General features: G+C 40.2%; 2 protein-coding genes across 2 annotated transcripts in view; one reads left to right on the forward strand and one right to left on the reverse strand.

The window, feature by feature from the left end:
• The window catches only part of TBC1D9 (TBC1 domain family member 9), a 52,793-nt gene extending 49,409 nt beyond the window's left edge, over positions 1 to 3,384 (forward strand). Inside the window, exons 20-21 of the mRNA XM_027698832.1 lie at positions 100 to 200; positions 1,150 to 3,384. Of these exons, the coding sequence (XP_027554633.1) occupies positions 100 to 200; positions 1,150 to 1,863 (815 nt within the window). The 3' untranslated portion in view covers positions 1,864 to 3,384. The remainder of the gene's footprint in view (positions 1 to 99; positions 201 to 1,149) is intronic.
• A 6,722-nt stretch (positions 3,385 to 10,106) lies between these two features.
• Positions 10,107 to 18,618, reverse strand: ELMOD2 (ELMO domain containing 2). The gene is made up of 8 exons (XM_027698854.1): positions 18,416 to 18,618; positions 17,209 to 17,237; positions 16,500 to 16,594; positions 15,582 to 15,711; positions 14,487 to 14,620; positions 13,867 to 13,935; positions 12,693 to 12,826; positions 10,107 to 12,276 (listed from the first exon to the last, which is right to left on the reverse strand). The coding sequence occupies exons 1-8, from the start codon at positions 18,558 to 18,560 to the stop codon at positions 12,119 to 12,121; spliced, it is 894 nt and encodes a 297-aa protein (XP_027554655.1). The 5' UTR covers positions 18,561 to 18,618; the 3' UTR covers positions 10,107 to 12,118.
• Between the last annotated feature and the right edge of the window lie 1,007 nt (positions 18,619 to 19,625).

Here is a 19,625-nt window from a genome sequence, read left to right on the forward strand (position 1 = left end):
CTTGTAAAGATGCTCCTTTTGAACATGGAAAAAAAAGTATTAATTTAAGGTTTCTTCATGGACTTTTTCCTGCATATATGGGTAATTTATTGCCAATAGGCAAGAAGAGCTCACAAGAGAATCGAAATTATCTGAGAATGTGGAGCCAAGAGAATAAATCCAAAGCCAAAAACACAAAGGATTTGCCCAAGCTGAATCAGGTACTTCTGTTGACAGTTACTTATTTTTCATTGGCGTCAAACTTTCTTCACATACATATAAATATTCAGTTAACACTGAACAAAGGTTTTATTTTGAGGCAGATACTTTTTTACCACAGCAGCAGTCAGCTGATTAGAGAAGTTAGTTGTTTTCAAAATATTGTAACTGGCATTCAGCTCCCAAAACATCCTGAAAATGAGACACGCACATATAGGAATGATAACGTTAATTTGATCTCTAGACAAAGGGTGATGTGACATTAAATATCACCAGCTAGCTAATAATGTCTGATACACATAAACTGAATGAAGCATTTTGTGTTTTGTGATTTATACTGCCGGTCTCATTCCCCTCAGATCCACAGCTGCTAAGGAGGAGGAGACCCATTGGGATAGCTGTTCCCTCCAGAGCACGTAGGGAAGGTTTATTCCCTGTAGAACAATGATTCTTACTTAAAGTAGCCCTGAGCAAATCTCCTTCCTATTTAATTCATGAGTTTTGAATTTCTAAAGACTTGCATCCAAATAAGTTACCCCTGTCAGTTAAAGAGTGCTGCAGGTCTTATTTAATTTTTCATTACTTCTCATTAGTTTTAGCAGACCCCTAGTTATACTTAGCATCATTCCTACAAGAAAATCCACCAAAGTGAATGTGAAGTGTCTCACTGCTCACCCTCTGTTGCCCCCCTGTGGCTGCAGAGAATTTTATATTTGTCATATGGTGGACGAAATATCCAATGGTTTATTCTAAATAGCTTTGAGACAGGCAACACATCTGAGTGCCCAGTCACAGAAAATGCTTTCTAGACTTCACCCAGGTTATTCCCAATTTTAGTTTAATCACACAAACTCTTGTCATGCCTCAATTCCAGACTTTGAAAACTGATTTAGTAGACATCAGCCTGATTTGTTTCCTGCTCTCGTTAATGTTTCCTCCCTCCGTGTTCAGGGGCAGTTCATTGAGCTGTGCAAGACGATGTACAACATGTTCAGTGAGGACCCCAACGAGCAGGACCTGTACCACGCCACCGCTGCTGTGACCAGCTTGCTTTTGGAGATCGGTGAAGTGGGCAAGCTCTTCAGCGTGCAGCCCGCCAACGAGGCAGACAGCAGCAGCAACAGCTGCAGCAAAGCTCTCCCAAGCGAGCTCTTTCAGAAGAAAGAGCATCAGCAGTACCCCCTGGAGCAGCACAAGCCGCTCCAAAGCAGCGAGGAGGAGGCCGTTTGCCCCGACAGCGCCCTGGGCATGCAGATGGAAGACATTAAGCTTGACGACTCTTCTCCCAGGGACAACGGGGCCTGTTCCTCCATGCTCATTTCCGACGATGACACGAAAGACGACAGTTCCATGTCCTCCTACTCGGTGCTGAGCGCGGGCTCGCACGAGGAGGAGAAGCTGCACTGCGAGGACATCGGCGAGGACACCGTTCTGGTGCGGAGCAACCACAGCGCTGCTCTCCGCAGGAGCACGAGCATCGACAGGGACTGGGCTATCACCTTTGAGCAATTTTTAGCCTCCCTTTTGACTGAGCCAGCGCTGGTGAGGTACTTTGACAAGCCTGTGTCCATGATGGCTAGGATTACCAATGCTAAAAACGTAAGGATGAGGGGTAGACCCATAACCTCGGCCAGTGACTATGAAATCTCTACTATGTCGGGATAAAAGGCAGTCGGGGTTTTTATTTTCTTTTTTTTTTTTCTTATTCTGTATTTATTAGTACCTGGCACAGGCCCTGGTATTTTCAGAACATGATTGTTTTCACTAATGTGAAAATGTTGGGGTGCAAACTTAACTATCTTGAAGTATAATCACTCTTTCTGTGGGAAATGTTACACAAATGCAAATTTTATTCAAAATACAGAAAAAAAAATAACGGTTGTCAGTGAAGTGTGTGTATTATTAATCTTGCTGTCAATATATAATGGTAAAGATAAGTTCTGAATTTCTAAATGTAACCTTAATGCCAATATTTATGTGCATTTTTAAAATAGACATATATAGAGATCTGGTTCTTGGGGAAAAAAAAAATCAACAAAATGGGAAGAACCTAAAATTTAAAGGGATGCTGTCAACCTGAAAAGGACCTCAGGTGAAATTAAGTTCCAGGCAACATCCCTGAAGGATAATTTTATTTCATATAATTTTTTTCAAAGAGGTTTCTAACGTATGCTTCAATTTTATTTTTTTGAATATGTGAAAGACCACTTCAGTGACACCTGCCTGGCTCCTAACTTCCTCTGCCTGAGACTGGTATACTCAAGTAAAAGTGAGAAGTCCATCCCAAACCTAGCTGGCACATCAGGCAAATGTGGATAAATGTGATGGTTTCTGCTCTGATGGAAGGCAGAGCCCTTTTGCCTTTCCCTGGGTTCAGCCTGGTAGAGAGAGCCCTTTCCCAGCTGCAGCCACCAAAGAAAGATTTGCAGCATGACCCTGCCCAGAGCTGTGTTCCTAACCAGTGGACTTGGAAGCTTTGCTGGTGTGCTCCACAGACAGTATATGCAGGTCCCAGAACAGATTGGTAGTCTCTTTTTAAAATTTGAAATCTGTTTTTAAAAGTTAAAAAAAAAAAAATATATATCTACTTCTAAGGCTGATCTACAGCAAGTATAGCTTCTTAGCTCTTAAAACTAACCATTACCACCAACCTATTATATCCTTGTTAGATTAAGAAAATGAAAGCCTGTATTGCATAAGTCTTTATTTACTACAGTGTAAAGTAGCAGTAATGAAAAAAATCTGCAAGATAATGTAACTGAATGTTTAAGTCTTACTGAGAACACTGTCACTTTATATAAAATGAATAGTATCCTGTATTGACTTACTGAATAATATGTTCAAATGAAAACTGGAGCACCTGCACTTTGAATCCTTGCTTTTTTTATACAGAAATTCAGGATTTTTTTTTTAAATTTTGTTAGCTGTTTTTTAATTGATATTTGTTCAGTTCAGGATCATGCCTACATGCCTAATCTTTATTTGCTGTTTTGAGAATAATTTCTGTAGAATACTGTTGATTTTTTTATACCCCTGTATAATATTGCATCCATGTAACTTGCAGATTTTTTTAGCACAAGCTATGTTTAATTCCTTTGTTTTAAAAGAATGCTTTTAAACTGTCAGATGAAGTGGTTTTTAACCACAAATAGGTAATGTGAACAAATAAAGTACACTCTGCACAGATTTGATTTTTAACTATTAAAAGTCATGCTAGAGGGAAAAGCAGGTGGTTGTGGTTTATTACACAGACAAATTCAGTATGTATACATGTAACAGTATGAAAAAGCACTATGGTCTGTGTATGAGACTATGTGGATTAGTTTACATGTGTATCAAATAATGATATTCATTCAAATAATGACATTAATTTGAAGCCATAATTACCATTTTGAAGACTATGGCTTTGTTTTAACTTAAGATGCCAAGGCCAGAGTGGGGTGCTTTATTGTAATGCCTGGCAGCTGAATAAGCTATAATGCAAGTCTTCAGCACTAAGAGTTAACATCCTTAAGGGGAGTACTGACCTTTTTAGGTTTGCAGATCCCCGAAGTATTTCTCTTTTAGGTGTGTTATGGTAAAGCGAATTTAAGCCTACCAGCAAGCTTCCACACACCCCTAGAGACACACAGACTACAGCTCAAAAACCTTTCTTTATCTCAGAAGGCCTTGTCAGCTTTGTTCCACACCCCACCAGCAGGGCAGGGGATGCTGTGTACCATGAGAATTATTTTGCTGTTACAACTCCTATTAACAAGAAGAGGCATCCGCAAGTGGATGCCTGGTGTAACAAGAGCCATTTTACAAGGCAACTTCTTTCTGTTTTGCTCTAGTAGCCTTCCTTACCTTCATGATCATGTCAGCAAAGCTCCTAAGTGTGAGCCAGGTCATCTTTAAGACTGGCTTTGCTGTAGGTAGCAGCCAGGTGAGCTGATTTTCTCCAGGTTTTTTTTTGGATGAGGCTTCTCACCTGATCAGAACCACAGCAAACAGCCACCTGGCAGATGCCCACTTGATGACATCATCTGCTGTGACCTGTTCTTTAGTAGCTGCCTGGGAGCTGGTAAATGGAAAGCTGCAGAAGAGTTCAACTGACCAGGATACAGTGTGATGTGAAACCTGTGAGAAAATGTGAGTATTTTGAAACTCTAATCTGTATGTGCAGGTGTCCTACACAGAAAGTGAGTATGGTTTTTTACAAGTACCTATGCCTTGTGCTTTCTGTGCTTGGAGATACAGTCTCTTTAACCTGTGAACTGTAGAGTTCATTTGGGGCTGCTATTTTATAGAGCTTTCTGTATTAAAAAAAAAAACAACAAAACCAAATGAAACCAACCAGCCAAACAAACAAAACCATAAGGAAATATTCTCGAATTTTCTTCCAGTCTGTCTTTCAGCTTAGTTAGATGCTGATAACACATGGAAGTTCTGTGGCACTTATTTCCTTCATTGTAACATCTTACAGCTCTTGAATTCCAGGTATTAGAGCTGAGGATTGTTTTTGAGACTTGTAAAGGTTTGTTTTTACACAGGTTGCGTTACGCAGACAGGAAGCTTGTTATGTGATATATTAAACTTAGCAAAAAATTAACTTCAAATCTGTTGTAAAGAGAAAAACACTTTATGAGTTCTTAAACAATGATGCTGGAGTTTCTTTTATAATAGATGTCAGGTGTTGTTTCATAAATTTAGATGGCAGAGGCTGGTGTGGTATATATGGTGTGATATGTAAGGAACTGTGGCAGAGAAGGGAATAGCCTTAAAGCAGTTGGACAAGCAAAGAGACAGTGTTTTTGCATGGTAGGTTTCTGCAGCCAGGTCTGGTTCTTCTGCTGGGTACTCTGCAAACCTCTGGATGCCTCCTGTCAGAGGGCCTTTGCTACTAATCTGTAATCTTGTAGCATCATATTGAAACTGTGGTAATTGGGTGTCAACAGCAGGTGCAATACAGTAACCAACAAGAAAGTGTTGGGATGAGTTTCAATTCCATCAGAATGCACAGAGCAACAAAATGAAGCCATGCCTGAGCACTGTAAACCTACAACCTGCCTAAATGGGAGAGCAGTAGGTTAGAGGAGCCACCTGTGGCTGTCTCAGTGTATTACAGGTAGGGAGCACAGCTCACCAAGTCCCTGCCAGTTTGGGTTGTACGTGCCTTGGTGAGTTCCAGTGCTGTTACTCTGCAAACTTGTGGCATCCCTGTGAGTGACAACCGTGATGCCTAGTCTGTTCCAGTGACTGGTAATTCAGTAATAACAAGGTATGCTGGTAGAAGATGCCTTTTATCAGAAATTAAGTATTAACAGTAAAAGCTGGTTGATGCTGTTGTATCCACTTTTGTAAGAAACATGGACTAGTTGGGCTTAGAGTAAAACATCTGGAAAAAATGAGAAAATACTGAGGAACCGTGTATGAGTTGGTGGGTTAGCTCAGCCTATGGCAGAGCATGCTGTAGTATCCTGGCCTTTTGCTTAGCTAGAGTATGAGGTTCCAGTGTCTGGGGCCTTCCTTTGAATCCTGATGTCAACACCTGGTGCTGTGGGAGAAGCCTGGTCTGTGACTAGAGCTCACCAGTTTAGGTACACGCAGACATATTATAGTGAGAATGAAAGTGAAGCAGTTGTGTCTATTACTGAGCCTTATCCTCTGCTTGGAATAAAACATTCCTTCTATTCTGCTATTTCTGTTTCTTTCCACTAGAAGATAGTCTTGAGTCAAGTGTTACTTGGTTCAAGTGGCAATTGAGACTTCTAATGTCACCCAGCCACCGAGCCCCACGCAGCCACTTGCTCAGTCCCCCACCAGGGGGATGGGGGAGAGAATCAGAAGGGTAAAAGCCAGAAAGCTCATAGGTAAAGACAGTTTAATAGGGAAAGCAAAAGCCCTAAACACAAGCAAAGCAAAACAAGGAATTAATTCACTGCTTCCCATGGGCGGGCAGGTGTTCAGCCATCTCCAGGAGAGCAGGGCCCCATCAACCATAGAGGTTACTTGGGAAGATAAACGTGCTAACTCCAAAGGTCCCTCCCTTCTTTCTTCCCTCTACTTTATATACTGAGCATGATGCCATATGATCTGGAATATCCTTTTTCGTCAGTTGGGGTCACCTGTCCCAGCTGTGTCTCCCCCCAACCATCCCTGCACCCCCAACTTCCTCACCAGTGTGTCAGTGTGAAAAGCAGAAAAGGCCTTGGCTCTGTGTGAGCCCTGCTCAGCAACAACAAAAACATCTCTGTATTATCAACCCTGTGCTCAGCACAAATCCGAAACACAGCTCCATACCAGCCACTGTGAAGAAAATTACCTCAGAAGCAGAAACAAAGGCTGCCTGAGACATACAAATGAACTGAAAAAAACCCAAGCAAATTATTTAACTTAGCTTGTATGGGGATGAAGGCGTGCCAGCACATACAGAGGTTTAAAAAAAAAAAAAGAATATCAACCTCTGAGGGGTTTGAGGGTTTCTCCTTCTTTCTCCCAAAATGTTCTCCAGAGTTGTTATCCAGCTTGCAAATTTTGTTCTTGGAGTTTTGCCCCCCTGAACAAAACCACATTTTGAGTTGCCTCTGAGAGTTAACTTTCAGGTCCTTCAAACAAAATTGCTCTTGTGAGGTTTTTTGGGGTTTTTTGTGTGTGTGGGTTTGGTTTTCAATTTTCTTTTAAAGCATAAAACAGAGCTTTTCAAGTAAGGATTTAAAAGGGAATGGAAAAAAGCGGTAATAAACCTCTACCACTTGCAGCAGCCCGTCTGTGTAATTGTCTCTTACATTCCAAAATCAAAACTCTGCTCCATCCCTGGAGAGTAATGTGGCACTCCAGCTAAAGAAACTCAGCAAAGCCCCTCTCTGTCTCCTTCCACCCCACTAAGCCATTTGTACGTGCTGTTTGTCAAGGAAGTGAGGTCTGCTTTCTGTGGCCTGGACCAAAAGAATGTGACAAAAGGGATGCTGCCACCTTTCTACTGAGGTGTTGAACAAAGTGAGCTGAGGGCTGGGAAGCCCCTCTGCTAAGCCAAGCAGGAAGCATCTCCTCTGGCCTCCCAGGAATGCTGTTGGTCTGTGCAGCAATGCACTGTAGCTGAGACTTCATTCGGGTTAACAGGGAGTGAGGGAGTGTTCCAGGCTGTAGTACTCCCAAATCTGTAAGATATGTCGAACTCGGACTTTCCCACTGAAGGATTTCCTGTTAGATGTAAGATACCAAGTGGACTTGGCTGTAAGCATGTTTGTCTGTGGTATCAGACTTATCTTGGGAGGTAAAAACAAACACTTTCTGTGTGGATCTCACAGTCAGGTTTCAATCTTACTCCTTTCTTCTTGTGTTTGATTTAAGGTACATATCTTGGATGCTGATCTAAAAACTAGGAGGTGTGTGTAAGCCAGCTGGGTTTTGTTCCAGGTGTTGTGTTTTCCAGTTCAGCTTCCATGCACACAGATGTTCTGCTGCCCACCATTTCAACAGCTGGTGCTGTAGTATTATTTCCTAACAATGCCTACTTTCCTAGGCACAAATGCAAGCCCAGTACAAGAACCAGAGACCTCTAAACAAGTTCTCGGAGCTGGAGGGGAGTGGAGAGGGGAGGGAAAGAAAAAAAAAAGCTAGGAAAAAGCTTCCTCTCACATCCCAGTGCAGGTACATGAACAGAGAGCACAGCTAAGTGAAAACTCTTACATTTTCTAGCAGGCCAAACACACTAATGCTGACAATATTTTGGAATAACCCGTTCTTTATTTGCTACCATTGTAAACATCTCTATTACACAGACATCACAGTTTACATTATTGCTTTTATATCATGGTAAACAGGGATTCCTATTAGTATGCAGCTATCTAAGCACAGTGTGATAAGAAGAAACTGCCCACAAGCTGTCTTGGGCTGGGTTGTTTTTAATTCCCTAGAGAAAGAAAGACAGTATCTAGACTGGCACAAGAAACATCAGTCCAAAAATTGGTCAACATTGTACTACAGCAACACAAACAAGTATGACAGAAAGAAATCACAGGTTACATCTTCACCAAGCATTCACTAGCAGTATTCTCAAGAATACTGACTGCCCATCTAACTCAATACAAACTTTTTTGTTATGATAATTCCTAAAACAAGGCTAAGTAATTTTTTCATAAAATTTTATTTTAAACTGGGATGGAAAGTCTGGAAAACCACTCCTTGGGGCTTTGTGTGTGTCTAATTGCTGTTTACATGTTTTTGGTTTTGTTTTTCAAAGAGTGAAAATCCCAAACTATGTATCTGAGGTGTTTAAATTGGCCCCTTTTCCAATTGTCCTTTAGGACAAAACACTCTATCCTTTACATGGCTGTATCAGATGACAGAAGCACAACCAGTTTAAAAACATTCTCATTTTCTTCTAAGTAGCACTGTCTTCAGATCACTTTCCAGTCAAGTTGGTTACTTATGAAGCAAGGTGTTTATTTAGTGAAAGACTAGATTTTACTTTTGCTTGTGGTAAACTACTTATCTTCAGATTATTTTGTTCATAGAGTGGTACCACGTTTCAAGCATACACTAAACAGCAAAAGTGGAGGTAGTTTGTTAAACAGTTGCTACAGGACCAACAAAAAATTTAGAGAACCACCTTGTCTTAAGTTTTAGAATTTTTTTCTTAAATGACTATTGCATACAAGCTTTCACAGAGTGAATGCTTTAAAGAGGCAGCAAGTTAGAAAACTAACAGCACTTGCAAATTCTAAAAAGACAGTATGTACTTTGAAGCGCGATGGTTAATAAATAATAAGAGATTTTAGCAAGTTTTTAAGACTCTCAGAATAACCTGTGAGCAACAAATTCTGATGCTGAACAAATTGATTATATCAACCTTGCACAAAGGTGGCCTACCTCTATTTCCAATCTTCCATAACCTCAGGATTGTCACCCTACTACAGAGTTGGCATAAATTGGTGCTGACTAGTAAAGCATCGTTCTTCCCTTCCCTAAACACAATTTTACCTTTTTCCGTATGTCTTCTACCTACCACCATAATACAATTAGCCTACCACTGGTGCAAACAGGGACACCCAGTACTAGTCTACATATAGTGAGTGACTCCTAGACAGAATTACTGGGCATGCAAATTCTAAGTCTTTACTGGGAAGGTGTACTGGAGCCTAACATAAACATTCACCTTAATTACAACATGCAAACTAATGTATTCCCACATGTCTCACTCACTGATGATGGCTGGGTTTACTTTTTTCCCTTGTATACTGCCATAGTTTAGTCTCAGGTCACTCATTGATTTAAAAAGAAAAAAAGCTAAACAGAGATGCATCTCACACTAAGCTCTATCTACATTCTACACTAAAACATCTCTGCTGTGTGATAGGAAATCTGAAACTTGATGGTTGGGCTTTAGAAGCCCCGGCAATAGTCAAATGTCAGTCTCCCAGTGAACAAGGAGCCCAGTTAAAGTTTCAGTGCTGGAAAGACAAGGGTGTAGATTATTTTTGCAACTGTTGCCAAAAAAAAATAGAGCTTGCAAGCCTAGCTCGGGGTAGTGTTTAGAGAGATGTCTCAAGCAATTTTGTTGCTAGCTAGAAAGCAGTAGATGAAAATAAAAGGATAGAATCTCTTTTCCTGCTGCTGCTAAACATACTGGGGTCACTTCTGAAATTCAGTCAGTCTCATGGAGATCTACAAGCAGTAGCAAAAGTTATTAATGGAGACAAACTCGACAGAAGCTGAGGCTAGAAAGCATACTTGGAAGGAGTCCACTTTCCACTTCCTTCCTCAGATTTTAGGCATCTCCAATGTCTGCAAGGGTCAGAGAAACAGAGCTTCACTGCAGGACCTGAATCGCAGAAAGCTCTCCACAGGATTGCAGCTTTTCAGTGGTGAGAATTGCAGGATCCAAGTACCTGGAAGTAGCAAAAGAACTGGGCTTCCCATGGTCAGTTTTGTATCTAATCTGGTCAGTTGAACTGTTCGGTTTACAAGCCAGGGCATAACCGTAAACACTCTCCCTATGAGCATCTTCACAGTGCTTTTCCTTTTTTTTTTTTTTCAAGTGGAACAGCATCCAACTCAACACAGGTGAGATGAGCCCTTCTCCACCCTGCACACGTTAAACTTGTTACACTCTCATCTACACCTGAAGTACCACAAAAAGAAAACAGAACTGTGTTACCTCCTCCTACACATGTAGTGTCTACCCTGATCCAGGAGCTTTCCCACAAGCAAGAGATGACCAACACTTAAGGGATCAAGAGCACGTGGGTGGATGCAGTGCAACAAGTCACTAGTTACACAATACAGACTCACAGAATTGCTGAGGTGGGAAGGCACCTCTGGAGATCACGAAGTCCAATCTCCTGCCCAAAGCAGGGTCCCTCAGAACAGGCTGCTTAGGACCAAGTCCAATTGGGTTTTGATGATCTCCAAGAGAGACAGTACTACATATTATATTTCATACTTATGTAGTGTAACAATACTCATTAGAAAAAGGGATTTGTCTCTTTTTTTTTGTTCCTTCTCGTGTTCAATGCTTGTATTCTTCAGGAATCTCTTCATGACTAGTCACTGACTACAACTAGTTTACCTGAGATGATTTAAAAAAAAAATAAAGTGATGAAAGCTTGTATTAGCATACAAATTTTGTGCCACTGTGAGCTATTTAGGTACACGGTGAAAGAATTTTTCTCAAATAAATCAAGTTTCTAAGGCTGTGATCTGGTTAGAGAATCAAAATAAAAGACATTGAAAAAAGCAGAAGGCACTTATTTAATAGTAGTTCTTAGAAAATTAAGTGATGGTCATGCCAAATCCATTTAAAGTTGCTCTAAGCAATAATTAGTCACAATATAGACAAGAAGTCCTATTGACTAGATTGTCTGAGGATGGTAAGGTTAAGGAACACATCAAAGTTGCACCCTTCCATGGAAAACACATCTTTGTTAGAGGCTAGTACTCAGATGTGAATTTAATTTCACAAAATAAGGATTGCAGCTGCAATAAAGGTTTTTCTTTAAAATTCATAAAAGGGCTAAACTAGATCTCTTGTACTTCCCACTAAGAATACCCCATTACCTGCTAGAAGAAAGGGCTGACAACAGATACAATCATCCTGAGCATCTGAAGTCAGATTATAAAGATTCAAAAATTTTTACAGTAGGAATACTTTTAGAAAGAGTAGCTTTAGCCTGAGAATCTTATCCTCATGCTGATGACTTGTGGTTCTTTTAATTGTTTTGCAAACTAAACTTCTTCTAAGCATAGGAAGTGGCTGGTACGAATCCACAGATAAAAAACTTCCTTAGCCAGAAGTAACTTCTACTAAGTACATCAATATGGTGATGGATTAAGCCTCTTCTCCAAAATTATAAATGACTAATATGTCCCCTCCGTGGACCTCTTAAATACAGAGAAATTTAACATTGATTAGTGAATGATAATGACATGTAATGGAACAAGAACACAAGAAGTCTAAAACCAGGGGAATTTCATCTACAAATCAAATTTAACTTCAACTATTAGATTAAAAAGTTGGAATTTAAGTTCAAAGTTGAAAAGTTGAACTTAAACTGTCTTTTAAAAGATAATTAACTGTGAAACCTATTCATAGAAAACATGATGCAGCAGAAATACCTGCTTCATGTTCCTGCATCAAGAAATAAAAAAGTGAAAGCAAGCGATCCAGAGGCTCTTGAGATTTGTGGGTTGGTTTTTGTGTTGGTTTGTTGGCTGGTTTTTGTTTAACTTCCTTCTTAAAAAGCTGCCCTTTGGAGAATAGCATATAAATACCTGTAAACAGAGGTTGATTGTACAAGCTTTCTTAACTGAATTTTCCTAATTTTTTTTTAATGTAAAAAAAGTTCTATTGTTAAACAGTTTTTGGTGAAACACACAAGACTTCAATCCAAATGCATCATTCAATTTTTGATGCAGAACCTCAAATTCTGCAGAGGACTTATGGTTTCTTTGTATTTTGTAAGGTGAGTATCACGTTGCAATCCAGTAGAAGTCCCTTAACTTTTTCATGGAATTTCTCTCTGTACTGGTTGAAGTGCATAATGCTTTCTGGTTCTTCTTCAAACCAGAACTTGTCAAACTCATAAACTAGATAACCTGTGAAGAAAATAAAATACAGATCTGCAAAAATTACCTCCACAATTTCCTGCCTTGATCTAGCTAGTCCTAGAATGATCCCTTAGCCATCCCTTAAAACAAGGACTGTCCCATCCTGAGCTACAGCAAGCTTTTGGATGCTGTAATAATTAATAAAAGAAATTAAATCTGCAAATATTGAGTTTTCTAACAGCAGTCTCTAATATATAGAAAGCCACACAAATTATCCCTTAAATATACATTTCTGTAGTACAATGTTTAAGCATCAGGTGCATTTCCAATACCAATCCAAGAAGAAAAAGACACACAGCTTGCTCTGGCTAATGACAGAAGAGTGGAAGTGCACTCCAAAACCTAAACTCCATGTTGTAGGCCTCCCCTTGGTAGTCTGTACTAAAGGAGCTGAGGATACTTACAGTAAAACTGATGGAAGTGCTCCATCTGTGGCAATCCAGCGACCATGTTGTACAGATGAGACTTTAAAGCACCGTTCTTGAGCAAGCTGTATGCCATTTCTGTCAGATTGATCCCAACTATTGCATAGGAATATCTGCAACACAAATCATGGGGCTCGTTTTACCTTATGGATTGGAAGTCTTAAAAGCTCCTCTGAAACAGTCTGCTTTAGGATACCTGTAAGAGTCAATTTTTGGGCAGTATTGAGATGGTAAGGCCACCAACACTGACCTCAACTTGCTCATTTGAAATCCTTAGATCTGCTGGAATATTAAAAACTGCATGTCAAAAATGTAGTTACAGTATAAATGGAATGGCTGCTGCAACCAGCTCTTCAAGCTGAAAAAAATCTGGCTTTTTGTTGCATGGTAGAGAAAGCACAACAGAAATTCTTAAAGAACAGTTAAAGTGGTTTTGGAAGAAGGAAAAATAAAAATGAGTTCATTTGTGTAAACTGTATGGTGATTTAATTGAGCAAAAAGTCTCAGATATCCTATTCAGGACCTAGTTGCACAGGGTAATATTATTTACAATCAAGGTCATGCAGGTCTCCTGCTCTTGGTAGGTCACTGAGTTAACAGGGGACTAGATGGATCAGATTATTTTATTTGACTGGTCTTAGAGTATAGTTCCCTGTAAAATTAACTAACTGTTTAAATATGCAAAGCTTTCAAAAACTAAGTTAAATTTGAACAAAACATCTGTTTGAATATACTTATTACAGTACAGAAAACTAGCAAAAGAAAGGACCTTAAGAGATAATCTCTACCATCCCAACACATAATCAGTAAAAGGCAAAAAATAAGTATTAATTTCTAAATCTAATCTAAGCCTATTAGAAATAAAGCTAACTATGATGTTAAAGGCATTCACTGTGTTAACCAAAGACAGTATTTTGCAACATTTCTGTCCCAGCAAATCCATTTAAAAAAAAAAAAAGCTGCACATAATTCCCCACCCCAAAACTGATTTCAGTGTTCAGTTTCTCACACCTTTCTATTTTAGTCCTTTTTTTCATTCTTTAATGGAAAAAAACCAAAAATATTTTCCTCCTAATTTTCTGGGCACATACTTGGCAGTCTTCACATGAGCTCTTACACAGAACAAGCCAGAAAAAATCATACAGCAACTTACCCCAGCTTTGGGTGATTTGAATGAGAAAGGATCTGCCGAGCTTCATCGGTGTAATGCTTACTGAAATACCTGTCAGTGTAAAACAGGATCTTCAAGTGGTTTAAGTTCATATAAAAAAACATTGTGTTCAACATTAAAATATGTAGCTCTAAACTAAAGCTGAATACTACTCTGTACTGAAAAATGGCACATAATGAAAGCCAAGGAAAAGGTAGCAAATTAAGTTATACTCAGCATGAACTAATACTGTAAAAAAAAATAAACCATTGTGATCTGAACATCAAATATGAAGTTCACCCTAGTCCACAAATTAGCTTAGCCAAGATATGTAAACTTATCTGGTTTTCTTTGCAATAATTAATTTGTGAATTTTTAAGGCTTTTGACAAGTTAGTTACAACCTACCAAATCTATCATATGACAACAAAAGATAAGGTGTCTTGGGCAAATTTCTGCCCCTTCCCTCACTTGTTGATTTTACCCAACCACATGTTTACAGATGTGCAGTTGCTAGAAATGTTGGGTTATTTAGAACCTAATGGTTTCTATTTGCTTCTATTCAGTTTTTATTAGAGATAGCAGTAACTAGAGAAAATACATTAAATACTTCTTTTCACTTACACCAGATTCACTAAGCCCAGCAGACCCATTCCTCTGAAGTCTGTTTTGGGATCATCGCCTTGGAAGCCGATGTCACACCACTGCTTGCTGATTCTGGCCTTCAGATTCTCGTGAGGCATCAGCAAATTCCAGAGCTGCACAAATATGCTTCCATGTTACACACAGCTGCTACAGTGTTCTAAGTCACATAATTCAGAACACTTGCTGCTGCATGTTAGAAACCCCTCCCCAAGGACCAGGATACAATCTGAACGCTGTTCTTTTCTGTTAGTGGCAATCTGGAGTCATGCCACAATGGCTTACTTCAGAAATGACGAAAATTACTACATTTAACATTAAATGTGATACTTTCCCTTCACAGACAAAGAGAGTGTAACAACACTAAAGAAAGAAATACTTGTTTCACCTTAGAAATTAATTTATGCACCATTTTGTGATAGGACAGCTATAAACTGAAATACAAATTCTCAGTGAATACATAACATGTCAATGTTATGCACAGCATAACATAATGTTATTGCATAGCAAGTTGAGATAATTAAGAAGTGCTAAGAAAATGACATACTAATATATTTGCACAGTAGAAGCTATTTTAAAAAGCCTCAAGCTTTTTAAAATAACCAATATGTGATTTGGTTGCTATTATTTATAGTTACCTAAAATACATTACTGATAATCTTTATCTTCCAGCATTAAACCATTGTCTTTGACGTTGACAGGGATGCAGTAATAAGAAAATACATTTTTTTAATTCAGTAGTTACTGGTTTACAAAGTTACACACATGCATAAGGCTGAATATCTTTTTAGTAGCATTCAGTGATCCATTAGAAACCTATTTTGCTACTTACATGTTGCTGCTGTTGTCTGATTTCACACAAAATAATTCCAGTGCAAGTAACTCTAGTTTACTAATCTGTTTTGCTTTGAAGTTGTATTTTAATGTGTCACTTCTATAATGGCTTAGCAGTTTATAAGTAGAAAAGAGCTTTAAATAGGCCAGCTGCTAAGAATACTACCAACAAGTTCATTCAAGGTGTTCGACTTGGAGGGGAAAAAAACCAAACAAACAGCTTTTGTTAAAAAATTATTTCACCTCAATTAACTGTTCCTCGTGTTCTTCATTTTCCGAATCATATGGGACCTTCCTTAGGTTTTCCACATTCAAATACAGTTTTTTATAACCTGATATCTGCAGTAAGGATATACGCAGATTTGCCTTAAACCTGAAATAATAACAAAACACCACAGAGAAGCTATTAAACAGGCCTAATTAGCCATAAATTCCAGCTTGAACTACCAGAGAAGACCTTTCTTATGTTAATGCAATGTAAACACTAGAATTAGGAAGTGCTTAATGTTTATCTTTCAGACTATAGCATACTCATTAACTACACTACCACATGGATCTCATATACTTTAAAAATCTCTAGGCCATTCCAGTGCTGCAGTCAGGCTCTCCTAGCTTAAATTATTGAAGAAAAATAAATCAAAATTAGCTAAAATCTGCTATGACACAAGAAAACCCCATATATCATCCTGACCCCTGTACCTTTGCCTACCCCTAAATTTTTTGTGAGTCTTAAAGTCAAACTTTCAAAGAAGCACTTCATCAAACTCTAAAATTTTGACTGTTCACAATTTTCCCCTCTCATTTGCTAATTCCTTATGCAAATAAATGCAAACATTCATCAGGCATCACTGTGCTCTCTCAAATGTATCTAAGCAATTACACAGCTCTTGTAATCAATCTATGCAATAATCATATTAGTTACAAATATGGAGTAACAGAAGGGGCTTGCAAAATAGAGATGCAGTAATCCCAAATCCATGTCAATTAAAACTTTGCAATTTATTTTCTAGAACTGGTGAGGACACAACCACACCTTATTTTCTAATTTCATTCTAAATATTTGTGTTGAATGGCTGAAATATTGCATAAGATTAAGCAACTGCAAGAACATGCTGAGAAGTGAGAGTTATCGGCCATGATGAGTTCAGTTTCCAGACATACCCTGTATCCCTCTGTTCGATTCTCTTTTCTTTCATTACATCTCTGACACACTTCTCCACTTCAGCTTCTTCAACATGTACAGCATTTCTTAGAACCTAGGAAGTAAACACAGCAAATGACTTCACAAGGAATGCAGAAATCATCTAACTCATTATTATTTCTCAGCTTCTGTATACCTGCCATGTATATATTATTTACTATAAAAGGAGAAGAGTCAATTCACTGCAATTGTTTACAATAAATTGGCTCAAATTGCATATAAAAGATCTGCAATAATTACATAAAAGCATAATTTGTAAATTTTTCAGACTGTAAACAACAATGTTTATCCAGGAGTTCCATAAAGAATAAATGAAAAGCTGGAGAGTTGCTTAGTCTAGCTTCTTGTTTGCTTTCAACTGCTGAATTGAAACATGTTCTTCCTAATCCAATTGAAACAAATGCAGCCAAGGAAATAATGGTTCAGAATTAGGAGACACAGAGCTAACCAAGCTGAGGTTTCAATGGAAATAAACATTTGAAGGGACATGGGGTTATTTTGGAGAAACCTTAAGTAACCCGAGCATATAACCCAAAATGCTGTTCTCTCCCCTCTGCCTTTTATTCCTCTACAGTGCTCCACTCTCAAAAAGTAAATGCACATGTTCTTTTCCAGAGATGTCTCTCTAAAATAAGGTTTTATTAAGGTTTCACCCCTAGAATCTCTTACCTTATTCTTTGATGATTCCAGTGAACGTTCTGCAATACAAAAAAAAGAAGACGTCATAGTTAAATTGAAGTGTTTTAAATAATTGACAATAGGTGTTCTTGCAGCGTATAAGTATTATAGGATTTTGCATCCCTTTAACACATATAATAAAAAATTACTCAATCTTAAAATGAACAGCTAAACAGCTTAAAATGAACTGAAGGTCTTAATTTACATAGGGGTTTTTTTTATAACCCTTGAATACAATGCTGAAAATAGACTCCCATTTTTTTAAAACATCAATTAAGTGTACAAAACAAAGACAAATTTGAAAAGGTGTCAAAACAAAAATCTGTCTCAATGTGTTTTTCTATTTTCAGAAATTGTTTTCTGTTTATTACCGAATAATAAGGAAGTGTAAAGGTCACTTCTGCAAGCTATTGTGAAACCACAAAAATGTTAAGTAGTTTCTTAAATTGCCATTGCTAGTTCAGATCAAAATTCTGCACAAGCAGAATTCTAAGTTAAATCACTCTTCCTCCCTCACCCCCAAAAAATGCATTTACATCTGTGTGAATTTTTTAGTGGGTAAAAACATATACGAAGCGATGGGAAGACTGGGGAAAAAGATACGATTTCTGATTCATTTTTTGCAAGACACTGGAATTACCTTAGCGAGCAGGCAAGGAAACTAGCTCTGGCATTCTGATTTAAAATTCTCATTTGAAATGAAGGGAGGAGTGAACACATAACGCAGGGATGCACACAGCACTCAGGACAGGCACTGGTTCCCAGCTGTTGGAGACCAGAGGGCTGGGAGGGGAAACCTCTGCAATTCCCTGGAGGGAGGTTGTGGCCAGGTGAGGAGTCGGTCTCTCCTCCCAGGGAACAAGAGACAGGACAAGAGGAAACGGCCTCAGGTCGTTATATCCAACCCTAGAGGAGGCTTAGGTTGGAAATAAGGAAAAACGCCTTCACTGAAAGGGTTGTCAGGCACTGGGACAGGCTGACCAGGCAAGTGGTCGAGTCGCCATCCCGGGAGGCATTTGAAAGACGTGTAGATGTGGCGCTTGGGGACACGGTTCAGTGGTGGGGTTTAGTGGTTCAGTGGTGGGGTTTAGTGGTTGCGCTCGGAGGTCTCTTCCACCCTAAACGACTCCGTGGTTCTGCTGCTGTTCGCGGCGCTCCCGCAGCTCCGGCCCGGCCCCGGCCCCGGCCCCTCCATTACCTACGCTCAGCGTCCGCCGCGCCCCCGCCGCGGCGTCGCCCAGGACGCGCTGCAGCTCGCACTTCCCGGTCAGCAGCCGCAGGACCCACTTCAGCCAGAACCGAAAGTATTTGTTGTACAGGAACCCCCAGAGGCGCCCCCACATCTTGCGCGGGCGGCAGCCCCGCGCCTGGCGGGGGCCGAGCGCGCCGTGCCCGGGGAGCCGCTGCCCGGGGCCCCTCAGCCCGCCCGGCCGGCGCCCCCTCGCGGCCGGGGCGCTGCGGGCCCCTCACGGCGCGGCGGGGACCCGGCGGCGCCCGGCCGGTCCCCGCATTCCCCGCCGGAACCCGCCCGACCGACCTGGAAGTGATCGCGGGGCGGAAGTGCCGGTTGGGAAGATGGTTCCCTTTCGGCCCCGCGGGGCTCCCGCTCCCTCGCCCGGCGCCCGCCCGCCTCCTGCCCCGCCGGGCGGGGAGCGCTGCCCCTCCCGGGGCTGCCGCTGTTGTCGGCAAAGTTCGGGTTCCTCACCCGGTGTGCAACAAGCCAGTAGTTACACACTCCAGAGAGACATGGATTACTGAGTTCAACCCTGCGCGCCCGGTGGAATTCCACAAATCGAGCGCCCCATCTATCAAAACTTTTTGCTGTTTATACGTTTTAGCAAACAAAGGAATTAGTGTTCATTGGCTACAAGTTGCATAGCAGTTCGTTTATTAATTAGTATTCTATCTCCTATTGGTTAATTATTCTCTCTCTTCTCATACTAATTAGTCCCCATGCTCAGTCTTTCTCTTCTCTTGGGTGGGTGGGTTTCTTGGGTCGGGGGTCCCTGAGTCGGTGGTTCCCATCTCCCCATGAGGGAATTACCTTTTACCCAGTCGGAGCTGATTCCACCACAGTTGCTGACTTGGGTTTATTAGTTTCTTCCTTATCTCGGGAGTTCTGCCGAATGTCCTCGTGGCCATAAATCCTGCATTCTTCGTGTCCACTGTCAGTGATACATCCTTCCCGAGTTCTGTTAACCTCCCCCTGGGTCTGAGACCATTGAAGCATGTCCAGTCCTAAACCTTAACAAGGCAATTCTACCAACAAGTAATTTGTTTTTCTAACGCGTGGATATCACCTAGAGCTTGCTCGTTAGCTGCTGTTTCACAGATTAAATCTTCCTTCTTGTTGATTAGTCTTGAAAGTATACAAAAATCAAACATCAAAGAACATCCTTTCATAAGAA

The sequence above is a fragment of the Neopelma chrysocephalum genome, unplaced genomic scaffold, assembly GCF_003984885.1.
Source record: "Neopelma chrysocephalum unplaced genomic scaffold, ASM398488v2 Primary Assembly neopelma1_133, whole genome shotgun sequence".
In the NCBI taxonomy this organism is placed as follows: Eukaryota; Metazoa; Chordata; class Aves; order Passeriformes; family Pipridae; genus Neopelma; species Neopelma chrysocephalum.

Coding starts and splice junctions, on each gene's coding strand:
- ELMOD2 (XM_027698854.1), bottom strand. CDS start 18,560: ATGTGGGGGCGCCTCTGGGGGTTCCTGTACAACAAATACTTTCGGTTC. Junction 15,712..16,499: donor ATCGAACAGAGGGATACAGG/GTATGTCTGGAA, acceptor TTATTATTTCAG/GTTTAAGGCAAATCTGCGTA. Junction 14,621..15,581: donor ACGAGGAACAGTTAATTGAG/GTGAAATAATTT, acceptor ATATTTGTGCAG/CTCTGGAATTTGCTGATGCC.